The 14,076-nt window shown below is 41.6% G+C and overlaps 1 protein-coding gene across 1 annotated transcript; it reads right to left on the bottom strand.

Annotated features, from left to right (window-relative positions):
* Nucleotides 1–2,958: 2,958 nt before the first annotated feature.
* aldh4a1 (aldehyde dehydrogenase 4 family, member A1) lies at nucleotides 2,959–12,569 on the bottom strand. Its single transcript, XM_021569451.2, has 15 exons — nucleotides 12,383–12,569; nucleotides 11,001–11,094; nucleotides 10,774–10,866; nucleotides 10,353–10,400; nucleotides 10,098–10,253; nucleotides 9,806–9,955; nucleotides 9,577–9,651; nucleotides 9,247–9,434; nucleotides 9,046–9,119; nucleotides 7,708–7,904; nucleotides 7,463–7,510; nucleotides 7,200–7,352; nucleotides 4,133–4,254; nucleotides 3,779–3,897; nucleotides 2,959–3,577 (listed from the first exon to the last, which is right to left on the bottom strand). The coding sequence occupies exons 1-15, from the start codon at nucleotides 12,421–12,423 to the stop codon at nucleotides 3,465–3,467; spliced, it is 1,671 nt and encodes a 556-aa protein (XP_021425126.2). The 5' UTR covers nucleotides 12,424–12,569; the 3' UTR covers nucleotides 2,959–3,464.
* Between the last annotated feature and the right edge of the window lie 1,507 nt (nucleotides 12,570–14,076).

Raw genomic sequence — 14,076 nt, 5'->3', positions numbered from 1 at the left:
TGTTGTTTTTCCCATTCCCATTCTGATTGGCACACATACAGTACACAATCCATTTGTCAAGGCTTAAAGATCAATCTTTAACCTGTCTACCTCCCTTCATCTACACTGATTGAAGGGTTGGTCTATGGTTAGTCTATGTCATGAAAAGAGCAGGTGTCCTTAATGTTTTGGTGTGGCAGGCAGGCAGTTCCCATGTCTACACTTATAGCACTGACGCTTGGCCTTGTGTGTAGAAGTGTGTCTCTAACACTTTGAACAATGGGAGTGTATGCCAGAGGACCAGTAATGAGGTCTCCTCACATCTGACTTTGATATGACAGGAGTGTGACACTAAAGACACCACAGTGGGTGTGACAAGGTAGTGTGCTGGGACACACTCCAACAACAGGCAGTAAAAACCTCAGATTTGTACTTTGACACCTCAGTGTGGAACAGTGTGCCCATTTCCCACTGGTCACATTCATTTCAACTCGTCAAATTGGTTAAAGAAACTGAAGGAACACCAACTTAAAAATGTGTCAGTCTCATTAACAACAAGAAATGGTCAAGCAAGCCACATTCAGAAACAAAAAGACATTAAAAACAAGTTTAATATCATTTCTGAAATTATGAAAATGTATAATAATGCTAATTCAATTAAGGTAAATCCCTAATATTGCCAATACAGGCACATTAGACGACAAATAATTTATATTAACATTTAACAGAAAACACATTTATGAAAATATATCCTCAACTTTTGTTTTAAAAGCAAGATGACATGAAATTGAGATTTAGACTGAGCAATCATATGCAGTTGAAGCATATATTTTTTTTTTTTAAATGGACAAACACTCAGTAAAATTTGAAATCAACAGTTAGTGTGCTGTTACTGAAATAAACCTGATTAGATGGCAAAGCAGGGTTTAAGTAAAAAGGCAATGGCACCCTCATAGCCAGATACTGTAGGCCAAGCCATAGCTCAAGTGTAACAAGTGCATCACCTTCCTATCAGAGACAGTCAGGCAGGGGGTTGAGTATTACAGTGTGATAACACAGCAAACCAAAACACAGTGAGGAAAACCACATTATTGCAGTTTCGATACACACAACCATGTTTACTGAATATAGGTTAAGAAGGATGGTTAGTAAGGACTTTTTTTGGTAAAAGCCATCCTCTTTTTTACAATCATAGGGAACAGAAAACCTAAAATGATAAACATTGGGTTTTGATACTTGTACCGTAGCAGTCATGAAATATTATTGAAACGTTGGGTTATTGTTTTTGTCATGGCAGATGGTCAGCTAATACTTATAATATATAGTTAGTTTTGTATAATACAAATACAGCAGGACATGTGGAAAACTTAACAGCCTCAGGACCAGTCAGTACTGAGATGGTCAGAAACGGAGGCTCAGATACAGCAGTCATTTAATTAAAAACAGAAGACTGATTAATTAGAACTAATAGTAAATCTCTGTAGAATCTATGGTAGACCAAAAAGTTTAACTACAGTACCAGTCAAAAGTTTGGACACAAGTACTCATTCAAGGCTTTTTCTTTATCATCACTTTTCTACATTGTAGAATAACAGAAGACATCATTACTATGAAATAACACATATGGAATCATGTAGAAACCAAAAGTGTAAAACAAATCAAAATATATTTTTCACCTGGAATGCATTCCAATTAACAGGTGTGCGTTAAAAGTTCATTTGTGGAATTTCTTTCCTTCTTAATGCGTTTGAGCCAATCAGTTGTGTTGTGACAAGGTAGGGGTGGTACACAGAAGATAGCCCTATTTGGTACAAGACCAAGTCCATATTATGGCAAGAACAGCTCAAATAACCAAAGAGAAACAACAGTCCATTTTTACTTCAAGGTCAGTCAATCTGGAAAATTTCAATAACTTTCAATAAAGTACAGTCACAATAACCACCAAGCGATATGATGAAACAGGCTCTCATGAGGACTGCCACAGGAAAGGAAGACCCAGAGTTACTTCTGCTGCAGAGGATAAGTTCATTAGAGTTAACAGCCTCAGAAATTGCAGCCCAAATAAATGCTTCACAGAGTTCAAGTAACAGGCATATTTCAACATCAGGCCTTCATGGCCGAATTGCTGCTAAGAAACCACTACTAAGGGACACCAATAAGAAGAAGAGACTTGCGTGGGCCAAGAAACCCAAGCAATGGACATTAGAACGGTGGATATCTGTCCTCTGGTCTGATGAGTCCAAATTTGAGATTTTTGGTTCTACCCACCTTGTCTTTGTGAGACGCAGAGTAGGTGAACGGATGATCTCCTCGTGTGTGGTTCCCACCGTGAAGCATGGAGGTGGTGTGATAGTGCTTTGCTCAGTGATTTATTTAGAATTCAAGGCACACTTAATCAGCGTGGCTACCACAGCATTCTGCAGTGATACGCCATGCTATCTGGTTTGCGATTAGTGGAACTATCATTTGTTTTTTAACAGGACAATGACTCAAAACACACCTCCAGGCTGTGTAAGGGCTATTTGACCAAGAAGGAGAGTGATGGTGCTGCATCAGATGACTAGGCGCCACAATCACCCAACCTCAACCCAATTGAGATGGTTTGGGATGAGTTGGACCGCAGAGTGAAGGAAGAGCAGCCAACAAGTGCTCAGCACATGTTTGAACTCCTTCAAGACTGTTGAAAAATCATTCCTCATGAAGCTGGTTGAGAGAATGCCAAGAGTGTGTAAAGCGGTCATCAAGCCAAAGGGTGGCTATTTTGAATGACTTAAAATATATTTTACTTTGTTAAACATTTTTTTGCTTACTACATGATTCCATGTGTGTTATTTCATAGTGTTGAAGTCTTCACTATTATTCTACAATGTAGAAAATAGTTTTAAAAAATGAATAAAAACCCTTGAATGAGTAGGTGTGTCCAAACTTTTGACTGGTACTGTCTGTGGATCCATGGGACGTTTCATAGTGCCATTCTTCTGTACAGCTAGCAGGCCATCTGATCTGGCTCAGCTCCTGCTGATCTCATGAAGTGCCAGAGAGGGGCGCCTTTGCTCCCCCTTTTAATTTAGAACAGCTAATAGAGCATTTCTCCAACTCGGTCCTCGGGACCTCAAGGGGTGCATGTTTTGGTTTTTGCCGTAACACTACACAGTTGATTTCAAATAATCAAAGCTTGATTAGTTGATTATTTGAATCAACGGTGTAGTGCTAGGACAAAAACGTGCAGCCCTTGGGGTCCCAAGGACCAGGTTGGGGAAACCCTGAGCTAAAAATTACATTTGTACTTGTGTCTAGCTTCAGTGCAGGCTTGTATGGGCTAAAAAGGACTAAAACTTGGACGAGTAAGGAGAGGGTTTCCCCTCTTCATTTCATTGTCAGTCTTGACTGGAGAAAGGGATAGGACAAAAATCAGACAGATTCCTCTACAAAGCTAGGATTGGATGAGGGCCAAATGGTTAGGGAGGGGGTACAGTACTGTCTTTTTAACCCATGTATGGGTACTTCCATTCTCTGAGCGGGACGTGGGTGGCCTTGACCACCTGTGGGGATGTCCATCGCAGGACGTAGTGAGGACCACCAGGTTTGTCATTGGTACCTATGCAGACAAGAATGTTCACGTTTTAGCTGTTATAAGTGCTTATATTCATCCTATTTCGTATTAATAAAAATGATGTCGGCAGAAGGCATTATGTCAGACACAGAGAGCTCATCAGGAGTCATGAAAAGTCCTGCTTCATAGAACTGTTGACAGTCAAATGAATATCAAAGCTTTGGAGTGGTGTGTGGGTCATTTTACCTGAAGCTCTGGCGCCACCAAATGGCTGCTGGGCGACAATCGAGCCGGTGGACTTGTCATTCACGTAGTAATTTCCTGCAGCGTTCCTCAAGGCCTTAGCTGCCTCATCTACAACATTCCTGGAACAAATATGATTAAAGGATTAGGACGTTTTCTTGACAAGTGTCAATTTCTGTGTAAAGTCAAATCTATTAACAATGAGCAGATCATAGTAGGCGTGGTTGGCATCCACAATAAATTATCTGAAAAGTTACAGGGATAACTATATTACGTTCAGTCTTCATGGAGCAAGCAACCCTTTCACAGTAAAATGATGCCACACCATAAAAAAACAGATGGAGTGTTCTAACTTACTTGTCAAGAGCGAAGACCGCTCCTGTCAGGGCGTATGGTGATGTGTTGTCTATAAGGTTTAGAACCTCCTTGTAGTTGTTCTCAGGGTAAACATAGACAGACAGAACTGGGCCAAAGATTTCCTACAGGACGTTCATCAAGAACAGAGTTATAAGAAAGTTAGTTATACATTCCTATATTAATTGACCTACCTTAATTATGAATTACCTTAATTAAAAACGAAAAGCTGAAATTTCTTGAGTCAATAATTATTCAACCTCTTATGGCATACCTAACTATGTTCAGGAGTAAAAATGTGCTTAACTAGTCACATTATACAGCTGAATTCAGAAGTTTACATTACACTTTAGCCAAATACATTTAAAAACTCAGTAGAGAGAATGATTTATTTCAGCTTTTATTTCTTTCATCATATTCCCAGTGGGTCAGAAGTTTACATACACTCAATTAGTATTTGGTAACATTGCCTTTTAATTGTTTAACTTGGGTAAAATGTTTCGAGTAGCCTTCCACAAGCTTCCCACAATAAGTTGGGTGAATTTCGGCCCCCAGAGCTGGTAACTGAGTCAGGTATGTAGGCCTCCTTGCTCGCACTCACTTTTTCAGTTCTGCCCACAAATTTTCTATAGGATTGAGGTCAGGGCTTTGTGATGGCCATTTTGCCACAACTTTGGAAGTATGCTTGGGGTCACTGTCCATTTGGAATACCCATTTGCGACCAAGCTTTAAGTTCCTGACTGATTTCTTGAGATGTTGCTTCAATATATCCACATACATTTCTTTCCTCATATTTTGTGAAGTGCACCAGTCCCTCCTGCAGCAAAGCACCCCCACAACATGATGCAACCACCCCCACGCTTCACAGTTGAGATGGTGTTCTTCTGCTTGCAAGCCTCCCCTTTTTCCTCCAAACATAACAATGGGCATTATGGTACAGTTCTATTTTTGACCAGAGGATATTTCTCCAAAAAGTACGATCTTTGTCCCCATGTGCAATTGTAAACCATAGTCTGGCTTTTTTATGGCGTTTTTGGAGCAGTGGCTTCTGCCTTGCTGTGTGGCCTTTTAGGTTATGTTGATATAGGACTCGTTTTACTGTGGATATAGATACTTTAGTATCCGTTTCCTCCAGCATCGTCACAATGTCCTTTGCTGTTGTTCTGGGATTGATTTGCACTTTTCTCACCAAAGTACTTCACCTCTAGAAGACGGAACGCGTCTCCTTCCTGAGCGGTATGAAGGCTGCTTGGTCCCATGGTGTTTATACTTGCGTACTATTGTTTGTACAGATGAGCGCGGTAACGTCAGGCATTTGGAAATTGCTCCCAAGGATGAACCAGACATGTGGAGGTATACCATTTTTTTTCCTGAGGCCTTGGCTGAATTCTTTTGATTCTCCCGTGATGTCAAGCAAAGAGGCACTAAGTTTGAAGGTAAGCATTGAAATGCATCCAATTGACTTAAATTATGTCAATTAGCCTATGACATAATTTCCTGGAATTTTCCAAGCTGTTTAAAGGCACAGTCAACTTAGTGTATGTAAACTTCTGACCCACTGGAATTGTGATACATTGAATTATAAGTGAAATAATCTGTCTAAACAATTGTTGGAAAAAATGACTTGTGTCCTGCACAAAGTAGATGTCCTAACCAACTTGCAGAAACTATAGTTTATTAACAAGAAATTTGTGGAGTGGTTGAAAAATGAGTTTTAATTATTTTTTTGAATGACTACCTCATCTCTGCACCCCACACATACAGATAATTGTAAGGTTCCTCAGTCGAGCAGTGAATTTCAAACCGATTCAACCACAAAGACCATGGAGGTTGTTCTTATGCCTCGCAAAGAAGGGCACCTATTGGTAGATAGGTAAAAATGATTGAATATCCCTTTGAGCATGGTGACGTTATTAATTAATGGGCAAATGTTGCACAATCCAGGTGTGGAAAGCTCTTAGAGACTTACCCAGAAAGACTCACAGCTGTAATCACTGTCAAAGTTGCTTCTACAAAGTATTGATTTAGGTGTGCAAATACTTCTGTCAATTAGATAGTCCTGTATTTCATTTTCAATCAATTGGCAACATTCTTTTAAAATAATCACTTTTTCATTATGGGGTATTGTGTCTAGATGGGTGAGAGAAAAAAACGATTTAATCAATTTTGAATTCAGGCTGTACCAACAAAATGTGGAAAAGGTCAAGGGGTATGAATACCTTCTGAAGGCATTGTACATGTATATAAATTAATCCAAGCACTTAGCCCTCAGCCTGACTGCTGGCCTCAGTTAAAATTGATAAAATAATCCTGCTCCTTTTCTCCATAAGACAGCAATATCTATTAGACAAGGATAATTGAACAAGTCAGTCATTTTCAGCAATTCAAACCCAACTGAGTCTGTCAAGTAATTCTGACATGTTCGGTATGTTTGTCTGGTATAACTCTGGCAGGTTGGTTCAAAGAAGTGAGAACACATGGTTCTCAGATGTTTATTCTGAGATCTTTCAACTGGAAATGTTATGTAGTAGGTATGTGTGGTAGGCCAGTCAGTCAGCACACAGTCAGGCCACAGTTACACATCCCACCCCTTGGGGAAAGTGGCACTCTGGGACATTCAACAAAGCTCCGGTATGCGTAAGAAGTCTGTGGTGTGTGCACAGGTGGGGGGATTACCAAGCTAATCAGCTAAACGAGGGTTATCTACCGACCAACAGAGCTTTTGGATCTTCCGTTTGACATGCCCTTTTGGAGTTTTTAAATCACCAACCTTACATCAACGACCCCCTTGTGCTGGCCCGACCAGTCACGCTGGAACTGTCCACCCAGATCCCCAGTAAGCAAACACTCTGTTCCCAGGCACAACCACACCCAACCCGCACATTCATACTTTCACAGTAATGCACCTGTCTAGTCAGGTTACAGAACAATTAGGCAAGCATAGGGCCCCTACACACAACAAGTATAGTATCACAGTAGGTTGTCTAATCGGGTCCATAACAGTCACATTATGAAGTTCCATAGGCTAACAGTGATGGGGAATGAAGTGATCTACAATATCAAGTCTTACCTCGGCCATGATGGCTTCCTGTGGGTCTGTGCTCTCAATGATGGTCGGCTCCACAAAGTAACCCTTCTTGTCATCACAGTGGCCTCCAGCAATTATGTTCAACTTAGGGGATGACTTGGCATGGTCCAACCACTTCTTAATCCGAGCAAAGGACTAAAAGAAGAATAAATAATTTTGAAAATATAAACATTAATCTTGTTCAGAAGTAATAAAGCTGGTTCTAGTCAAGCATCCAGTGTGGTGAAAATGTCACAGTACTGTACCTTGTCATCAATCACAGCAGAGAAGAATGTACTCCAGTCCTCCACAGGCTAGACAGGGGAGACAGAAAGACACTTAACAACAACCTGACATCGAATGAACACTTACAGTACAAACTTCAACGGTTTTAAAGAACTGCTACAGCAGAACAACTCAACTGGCTGTATCTATTCCCACCAAAATAACCCTAGTGCCAGTCACTGATGAATCTGACAGTCCTCAGAGCTAAGGTCAGTTGCACACTCACGTCTCCAACTTTGAGCTGCTTGTGGATGTCCAGGAGCCCCTGTTTGATCTGGGGCCACAGGGAGTCTGGTACATACATCCTGGAGCAGGCTGAGCACTTCTGCCCTCCGTACTCAAACGCAGAGCGGATGGTCCCAGTCACCACACTCCGCACATCCGCAGACTTATGCACAAAGTGGAAGTTCTTACCGCCACATTCTGAAAGACATGACAGATGAGAACGTCAGTGAAGCAATGTGTAAAGAGTGATATAGGTTAGGGATGTGAAAAATTGACAATTTAAACAGCTAATAAAACCATAATTATAGGCCTTCCCGAGTGGCGCAGAGGTCTAAGGCACTGCATCGCAGTGGTCTAAGGCACTGCATCGCAGTGGTCTAAGGCACTGCATCGCAGTGGTCTAAGGCACTGCATCGCAGTGTTGCGGCGTCACTACAGCCTGGTGTTCGATCCTAGTTTGTGTCACAAACGGCCATGACCGGGAGTCCCATAGGGCGGCGCACTATTGGCCGGGGGGGGCTTTACTTTGCTCATCGCGCTCTAGTGACTCCTTGTGGCAGGCCGGGCACCTGCAGGTTGACTTTGGTTGTCAGTTGAACAGTGTTTCCTCCAACACATTGGTGCAGCTGGCTTCTGGGTTAAGCGAGCTGGTGTTAAGTGCGGCTTGGCAAGTCATGTTTCGGACAACACGTGACTTGACCTTCGCCTCCTAAGGTTCAGAATTTTTGGAACGGAGGAGAGTGATTAGTTGCCGTAGTTCCGAGAACACAAACACTTGCATCTTTCATAGCGAGCTAGCGAGGGGTGAAGAGAAAGAGGACAGGCACAGTATAGGCAGCTCGACTACCAGGCAAACGGAGTCAGAATCGTGCACTTGGCCTAACTATTGGCAATCAAAAGCTGTATCTCACAATGGAATGTTGTATCGCAATATCAAGGCTTGCAATGTCTCTGAAATTAAGTAAAGCAGGGCCTATCATCAATGAATTGGCTAAGAACAAAAAACATATAACGATCCCAATTTTGTTGAAGTGTTTTAACATTCACACCCCAACATAGGCATAAGAATAAAGATGATATTCCCATGTAATGTTCAATGTACAGCTAATTAAACAGCTAGTGTGTTGCGGTGTATGGGCTGTACAGCTAGCGCCTGGCGGTCTACAGCTAGCGCCTGGCAGTGTACGGCTAGTGCCTGGCGGTGTACGGGGCTGTACAGCTAGTGCCTGGCGGTGTACGGGCTGTACAGCTAGTGCCTGGCGGTGTACGGGCTGTACAGCTAGTGCCTGGCGGTGTACGGGCTGTACAGCTAGTGTGTGGCGGTGTTGCTCCAACCCACCTCCTCCCACCCGAGGGAAGTTCTTGTAGATATCCAGGTTCTGGGCCACTTGTTTCCACAGGCGCTTGAAGGTACTGAAAAAGATGAATGGGTTGTTAAGAAAATACAGGGGTTATCACACATTATGTGAAACTGGTCTAAATGAAAAGTGGCAGACAGTTTCAGGTTAATATACATAAAAGTATACAGAGGGACACATACGGGACACTGCCGGTAAAGTTGATGCCAGCCAGATGTTCAGAGGAAGTGATGGTGTCTCCAAACACTGGTCCGTCGGCTGGCACAAACTGGATGATGTTGGGGGGTAACCCTGACTCCCGCAGAACATTGTATACGGCGTAGCTAGCTGACATGGCTGTGTCGCTAGGCTTCCACAGAACTACATTACCCTGACAAACACAGAGCCAGGGCAAACAAAGAAAGTCCAGTTCAATTCAGACTATAACCAACAAGACACACGAGGAACTTAATGTGAAGTAAATAACAACTATAAGGAAATGTTTGTATTGTTGTTAGTAGGAGGGGACTTACCATGAGAGCAGGTGTACCCGCTAGGTTTCCACCAATTGCAGTGAAGTTAAATGGGGCGACAGCAGCTACAAAACCCTATAGTTAAAGGGGAAATAAAAGTGTTGACATAAAAAGTCCTGGAATATAAGAGTTCCAGAAATCAATCCCAACATATCCCCAAGTATACAGGTTGTCTGTGACTGACTATTATTCAATTGAACAGATAATGCTAGGACCAGTGAGTGCTCACCTCCAGCCCACGGTAGAGCATGGTGTTGGTGCTACCATCACTGTCCAGGGGCTGCTGGCTCTCCAGTTCAACAGCGTGCTTCGCATTGAACCGGAAGAAGTCTATTAGCTCTGCAGCCGCATCAATCTCTGCCTGCACCACAGTTTTGCCCTAGAAAATAATGAAATAGAAAGCAGAGGGGATGAATATCACTCAATTCAAACAGAGGAGATCCCCTTGGTGATATTCAACAATACCACAAATATACAGTAAGACTATGAAAACCCCATGTAGGCTAAATAGTTCACTGTACCTGGCCTATCATGGTCTTGGCCAGAATCTCAGCTCTCTTAGGTCCACTGATGATGTCGGCAGCCTTAAAGAGGACCTGGGCTCGGTCCTGGATGGGTTTCAGGTCCCATTCTCTCCTCGCCGCCACAGAGGCTAAGATAGCTTGGTTGAGCAGGTCCTGTATCAATCATACCGAGGTAACACCATCCAGTCATGTCATGTAAATCTTGGAAAATGTCTGACACATAAAAACAGAAGAATTGTAGTCTTAGTTTACCTTGTCAGCATAGCAAAACTTGGCCAGTTTGTGTGAGTGGTTGAAGGGCTTTGAAAATAAAATTACAATCAGTTATAATACCTTCAGGAAATAAAATGTAAAAAGAGTGTGGTACTGGTCTTTATCAAAAGGTAGAAATAACAGGCAGGCCTCCAGCAAAGTAGCATGTTAGTTTATGATAGCCAATGGATCTTATCAGAAACCGAAGAAAACACACAGCTGATAAACTGTAAATGACTGTAATACCGTTGGGTTAACTTGACAGGCCTTGAATGCTTCGGTTTGGATTAGACAGTATGCTGTGTATCTGAGCAGCAGTGTGAGTGAGAAGTGAGCGCTTCAGTCTCCAGGCTCCCATATTTGCAGGCAGCATGGAGCAATAGTTTGCTCAGATTAGGGACATGCTGTTGACTCTACTCACTGATAGCTGGTATCTGATGTCTTTGGTCCACACATGTTCATCCCCAACCACACAGGGAATCTCCTCTGTCTTCCCCTTCAGGTCATCCAGGGCCTATCACACACACACACTATTATTGTGTCTCACCTTTTAGAGAGATGACCTTGTTGTAGGTCACGAAGGGCATATACTGAATGGTGCAGGTGGATGTTGCTTGAGAGTGTGTGCATGTATGATTGTGTGTGTACCTTCTGCAGCTCGGCCCTCTCTGGACTGCCCTCGTTGAATCCCAGGATGGGCTCATTCTTCACCTCAACAGCTGCACAGGGGAAGGTCCTGAAACTGCACACAAGCAGACACACATGCTAGGACCAATGCACATCAAGTGAAGACAGACATATGCATGCAGTAGATATTTCCACATAGTATCAGATTTCTGGATGGAATGTGTCTCATCCTGAAAAATGTGTTCATCAATGTGTTATAGCCCTATACTTGAGGTAGCCTACTGGCCATTCATTCTCTTAACCCTTTATACAGCTTTGTTTTAATATGTTGATGGATAGGAATGAATGCCATTCAAGTTTATTTTGAGGCAAGTCCAAATCCTCACATTGTATAAACCAGGCACAATGCTTTGGACCTGAATAAGGCTTTACTGTCAGCTGGAATAAGTCATTTACTAGAGGTAATTTCACATCAGTTATTCTGGCCGAGACTCCCTATAGCAGCAAGCAAACAATTGCAATAAGGCTTTTTTTCTTATTTATACACTCCTCTCTGTGAGTCAGGGTGAAGTGTCAATTTAAAAGTTATGTGGAAAAGTTACAACACCGCCAAACTAAACAGTCAGTGAAGGTCAGAGTTTCAAACAGGGGAGACAGGGGCTGGTATTCAAATATTTAAAATTAAACTTAAATTCCTCTGCCCTGACAAACAGATGCACACATATGAACTCAATGAAAGTATTAGCCTTCCCATATTTACACAGATAATTATCTGTCAATGGGTGATCTGGTGTACAAAAGACAACCTTTATAAATGTTTATTGATCTTCACCACCGTAGACCTCGAACGAGACTCAAGATTCCTATAATGTTTTAATTGGGGTTACTGCATAAACAAACATGAGTAGAAATTCATGCAGCTGGCTTGCCCATATCAAGGTGTCTTGAGTCCATTTCTTGCAGAACACCAGTCCCACTTCAGGCTTTTAACTAACCACATGTTTTAGCTCAAGTCATGTCACAATGCTGCTTGTTGAATGAATGTGCACTTCTGTGAACTGTTACCTTCACGCACGCGCCTTGGAATGTTAACCAGAAGAAACAAAATAATGAAGAACTTATTTAAACTCATTTAGCTCGCGTTGAAAGGGTCTGGTGGCTGGCAAGGAAAACATTTCTTAAATCATTACATAACACATTCAGCATTATTGCCTTTAATTTGCAGTTTATTTGTAATTGTCCTAATTGGCCAATTGTAGTGTGGAAAAAAACGTTCTGGTTAAGCAACAATCATAAGTCAGAAATCGACTATCAACTACCGGAATAATGCAAATGACATTAGGTTACGAAAAGTCAAAGCTAAGGTAAGTTGGTCTCGTGTATGTTCATGTGAAATTACATACCCCCTCCAAGAATGACACAATGCTGATCTCACACGCAGCATGTTTCAATGGAAAATATGTAGAGAGAAAGGGCAATCTAATAATAACACACTACTGCCAGCGATATAATGTATCAAGAACTGATAAGATACATCGAAACTGTCTGATATCTTGAGAATGTAGCCTACTGGTTACTTGTATCGCGAGTTTAGAGGATTCAGGCCGTACCAATATCCGATAGGGAGCCCACCATCGTTATTACCATCATTGCGTCTAAATTGTCACAGTATGTGATAGTGTTGCATCAGAAGAATAATTTAAATGATTTACTCTTAAGATTTAGACTGTGAAGCTGTTTTAAAATCCTACTTGTTCATATTTCAAAGAAACAAGTTTTGTAAACACACCTTTAATTTCCATAATGAAACTTACTGGAGGCAAGGAGGGGCGAGTCTGTGAATAGCCATTTAGCGCTAAGGAGAAGACATCCCTAGCCAATCAGAGTAGCGCTGTCATGTCTGAATCGAGAAATTCTATTTCTGACTGATCAAATGTGTAGTGTACATCGTTTCTCTTTATGAAGTTTATGATGTCCTTCGTCTTTTGCACAATTACGGATTTTCCCACTTAACCTGATTGATTTTAATTGTGACAAATGTAGGAACTGTTAGAGGATGTGTAGTCAACTGTTCCCCTACCTGTTTAGCTAAAAAAAAAATGCCCACAGATAAAATGGCGTCATATCACGTGATATCTACCATAACTTTCATTGGACTGATCATGTCAACATCTAACTTTCAAAATCTTAGCTAGCAAGCTAGATATACATCATCTTGAATCACTTTGACAATCTACTGGCAAATCATTTTCAAGCCTTGTCATATGAAGAGAAATTATAGATAAAACTTGGACATAAACATTACACAACAATTTGGAAATTTCAATAATAACTGGTTTGGAAGGAAGCAGTGGCTAACTGCAAGTGTTGCAAAGCAATCCATATTGTGCTTTCCCTGCTATTCGGTGGAGGGTGTGTGCTTCAAGTCAGGGTATAAGGGTCTCTTTTCCTAGTTTAAATGGATAAACATTCACAGGCAACACCATGGGCTAGAAAAGGTTGAATACAATTCGCCATGCTATCAATCCAGCATAACTTCTGCTGTGTTAAAAACAACTTGGAAATCTCAGACTTCAGTGAGTTAAAGACAAGTGGGAACTCAGACTGGAAAAATACGTTTTGAACGGTCATCCAACTCGGGAGCTCGGGCCTCTTTCTAGAGCTCCGACCTGAAGATCACCGACATGTTTCAATCTTGTTTTTTTCCGGGTTCCCTGTTGTTTTGAAAGCACGATAAATCCAGAGAATGCCAGACTTTGATGAAAAGGTTCATGACAAAATGTGCCCACAAGATGGACCGCTGTACCACCTTCCTGTTCAAGTGAGCACAGCACAACGAGTCCAAAAATGTATTATATGCTGCTGCATTAATTATGTAATATGCCAGGGAGGTATGTACAGTTGAAGTCGGAAAGTTTATACACCTTAGCCAAATACATTTTCAAAAAATCTTGAGTCAATAATTATTCAACCACTGTTATGGCATACCTAAATATGTTCAGGAGTACAAATGGGCTTAACTAGTCATATAATACAGTTGAATTCAGAAGTTTACATACACTTTTTTACATTTAATCCTAGTAAAAAATCCCTGTTT

Source organism: Oncorhynchus mykiss, chromosome 17 (assembly GCF_013265735.2).
Source record: "Oncorhynchus mykiss isolate Arlee chromosome 17, USDA_OmykA_1.1, whole genome shotgun sequence".
Lineage (NCBI taxonomy): Eukaryota > Metazoa > Chordata > Actinopteri > Salmoniformes > Salmonidae > Oncorhynchus > Oncorhynchus mykiss.
Note: the sequence above shows the minus strand (reverse complement) of the source record. Positions and strands in the feature narration are given on the sequence as shown.

What these genes read in the sequence shown, in the direction of transcription:
- aldh4a1 (XM_021569451.2), bottom strand. Translation starts at nt 12,423, where the DNA reads ATGCTGCGTGTGAGATCAGCATTGTGTCATTCTTGGAGGGG. An exon ending in AGTTTTGCTATGCTGACAAG is followed by an intron (nt 10,254 to 10,352) that starts GTAAACTAAGAC and finishes TGATTGATACAG; the next exon opens with GACCTGCTCAACCAAGCTAT. An exon ending in GCGGTCTTCGCTCTTGACAA is followed by an intron (nt 3,898 to 4,132) that starts GTAAGTTAGAAC and finishes TATTTGTTCCAG; the next exon opens with GAATGTTGTAGATGAGGCAG.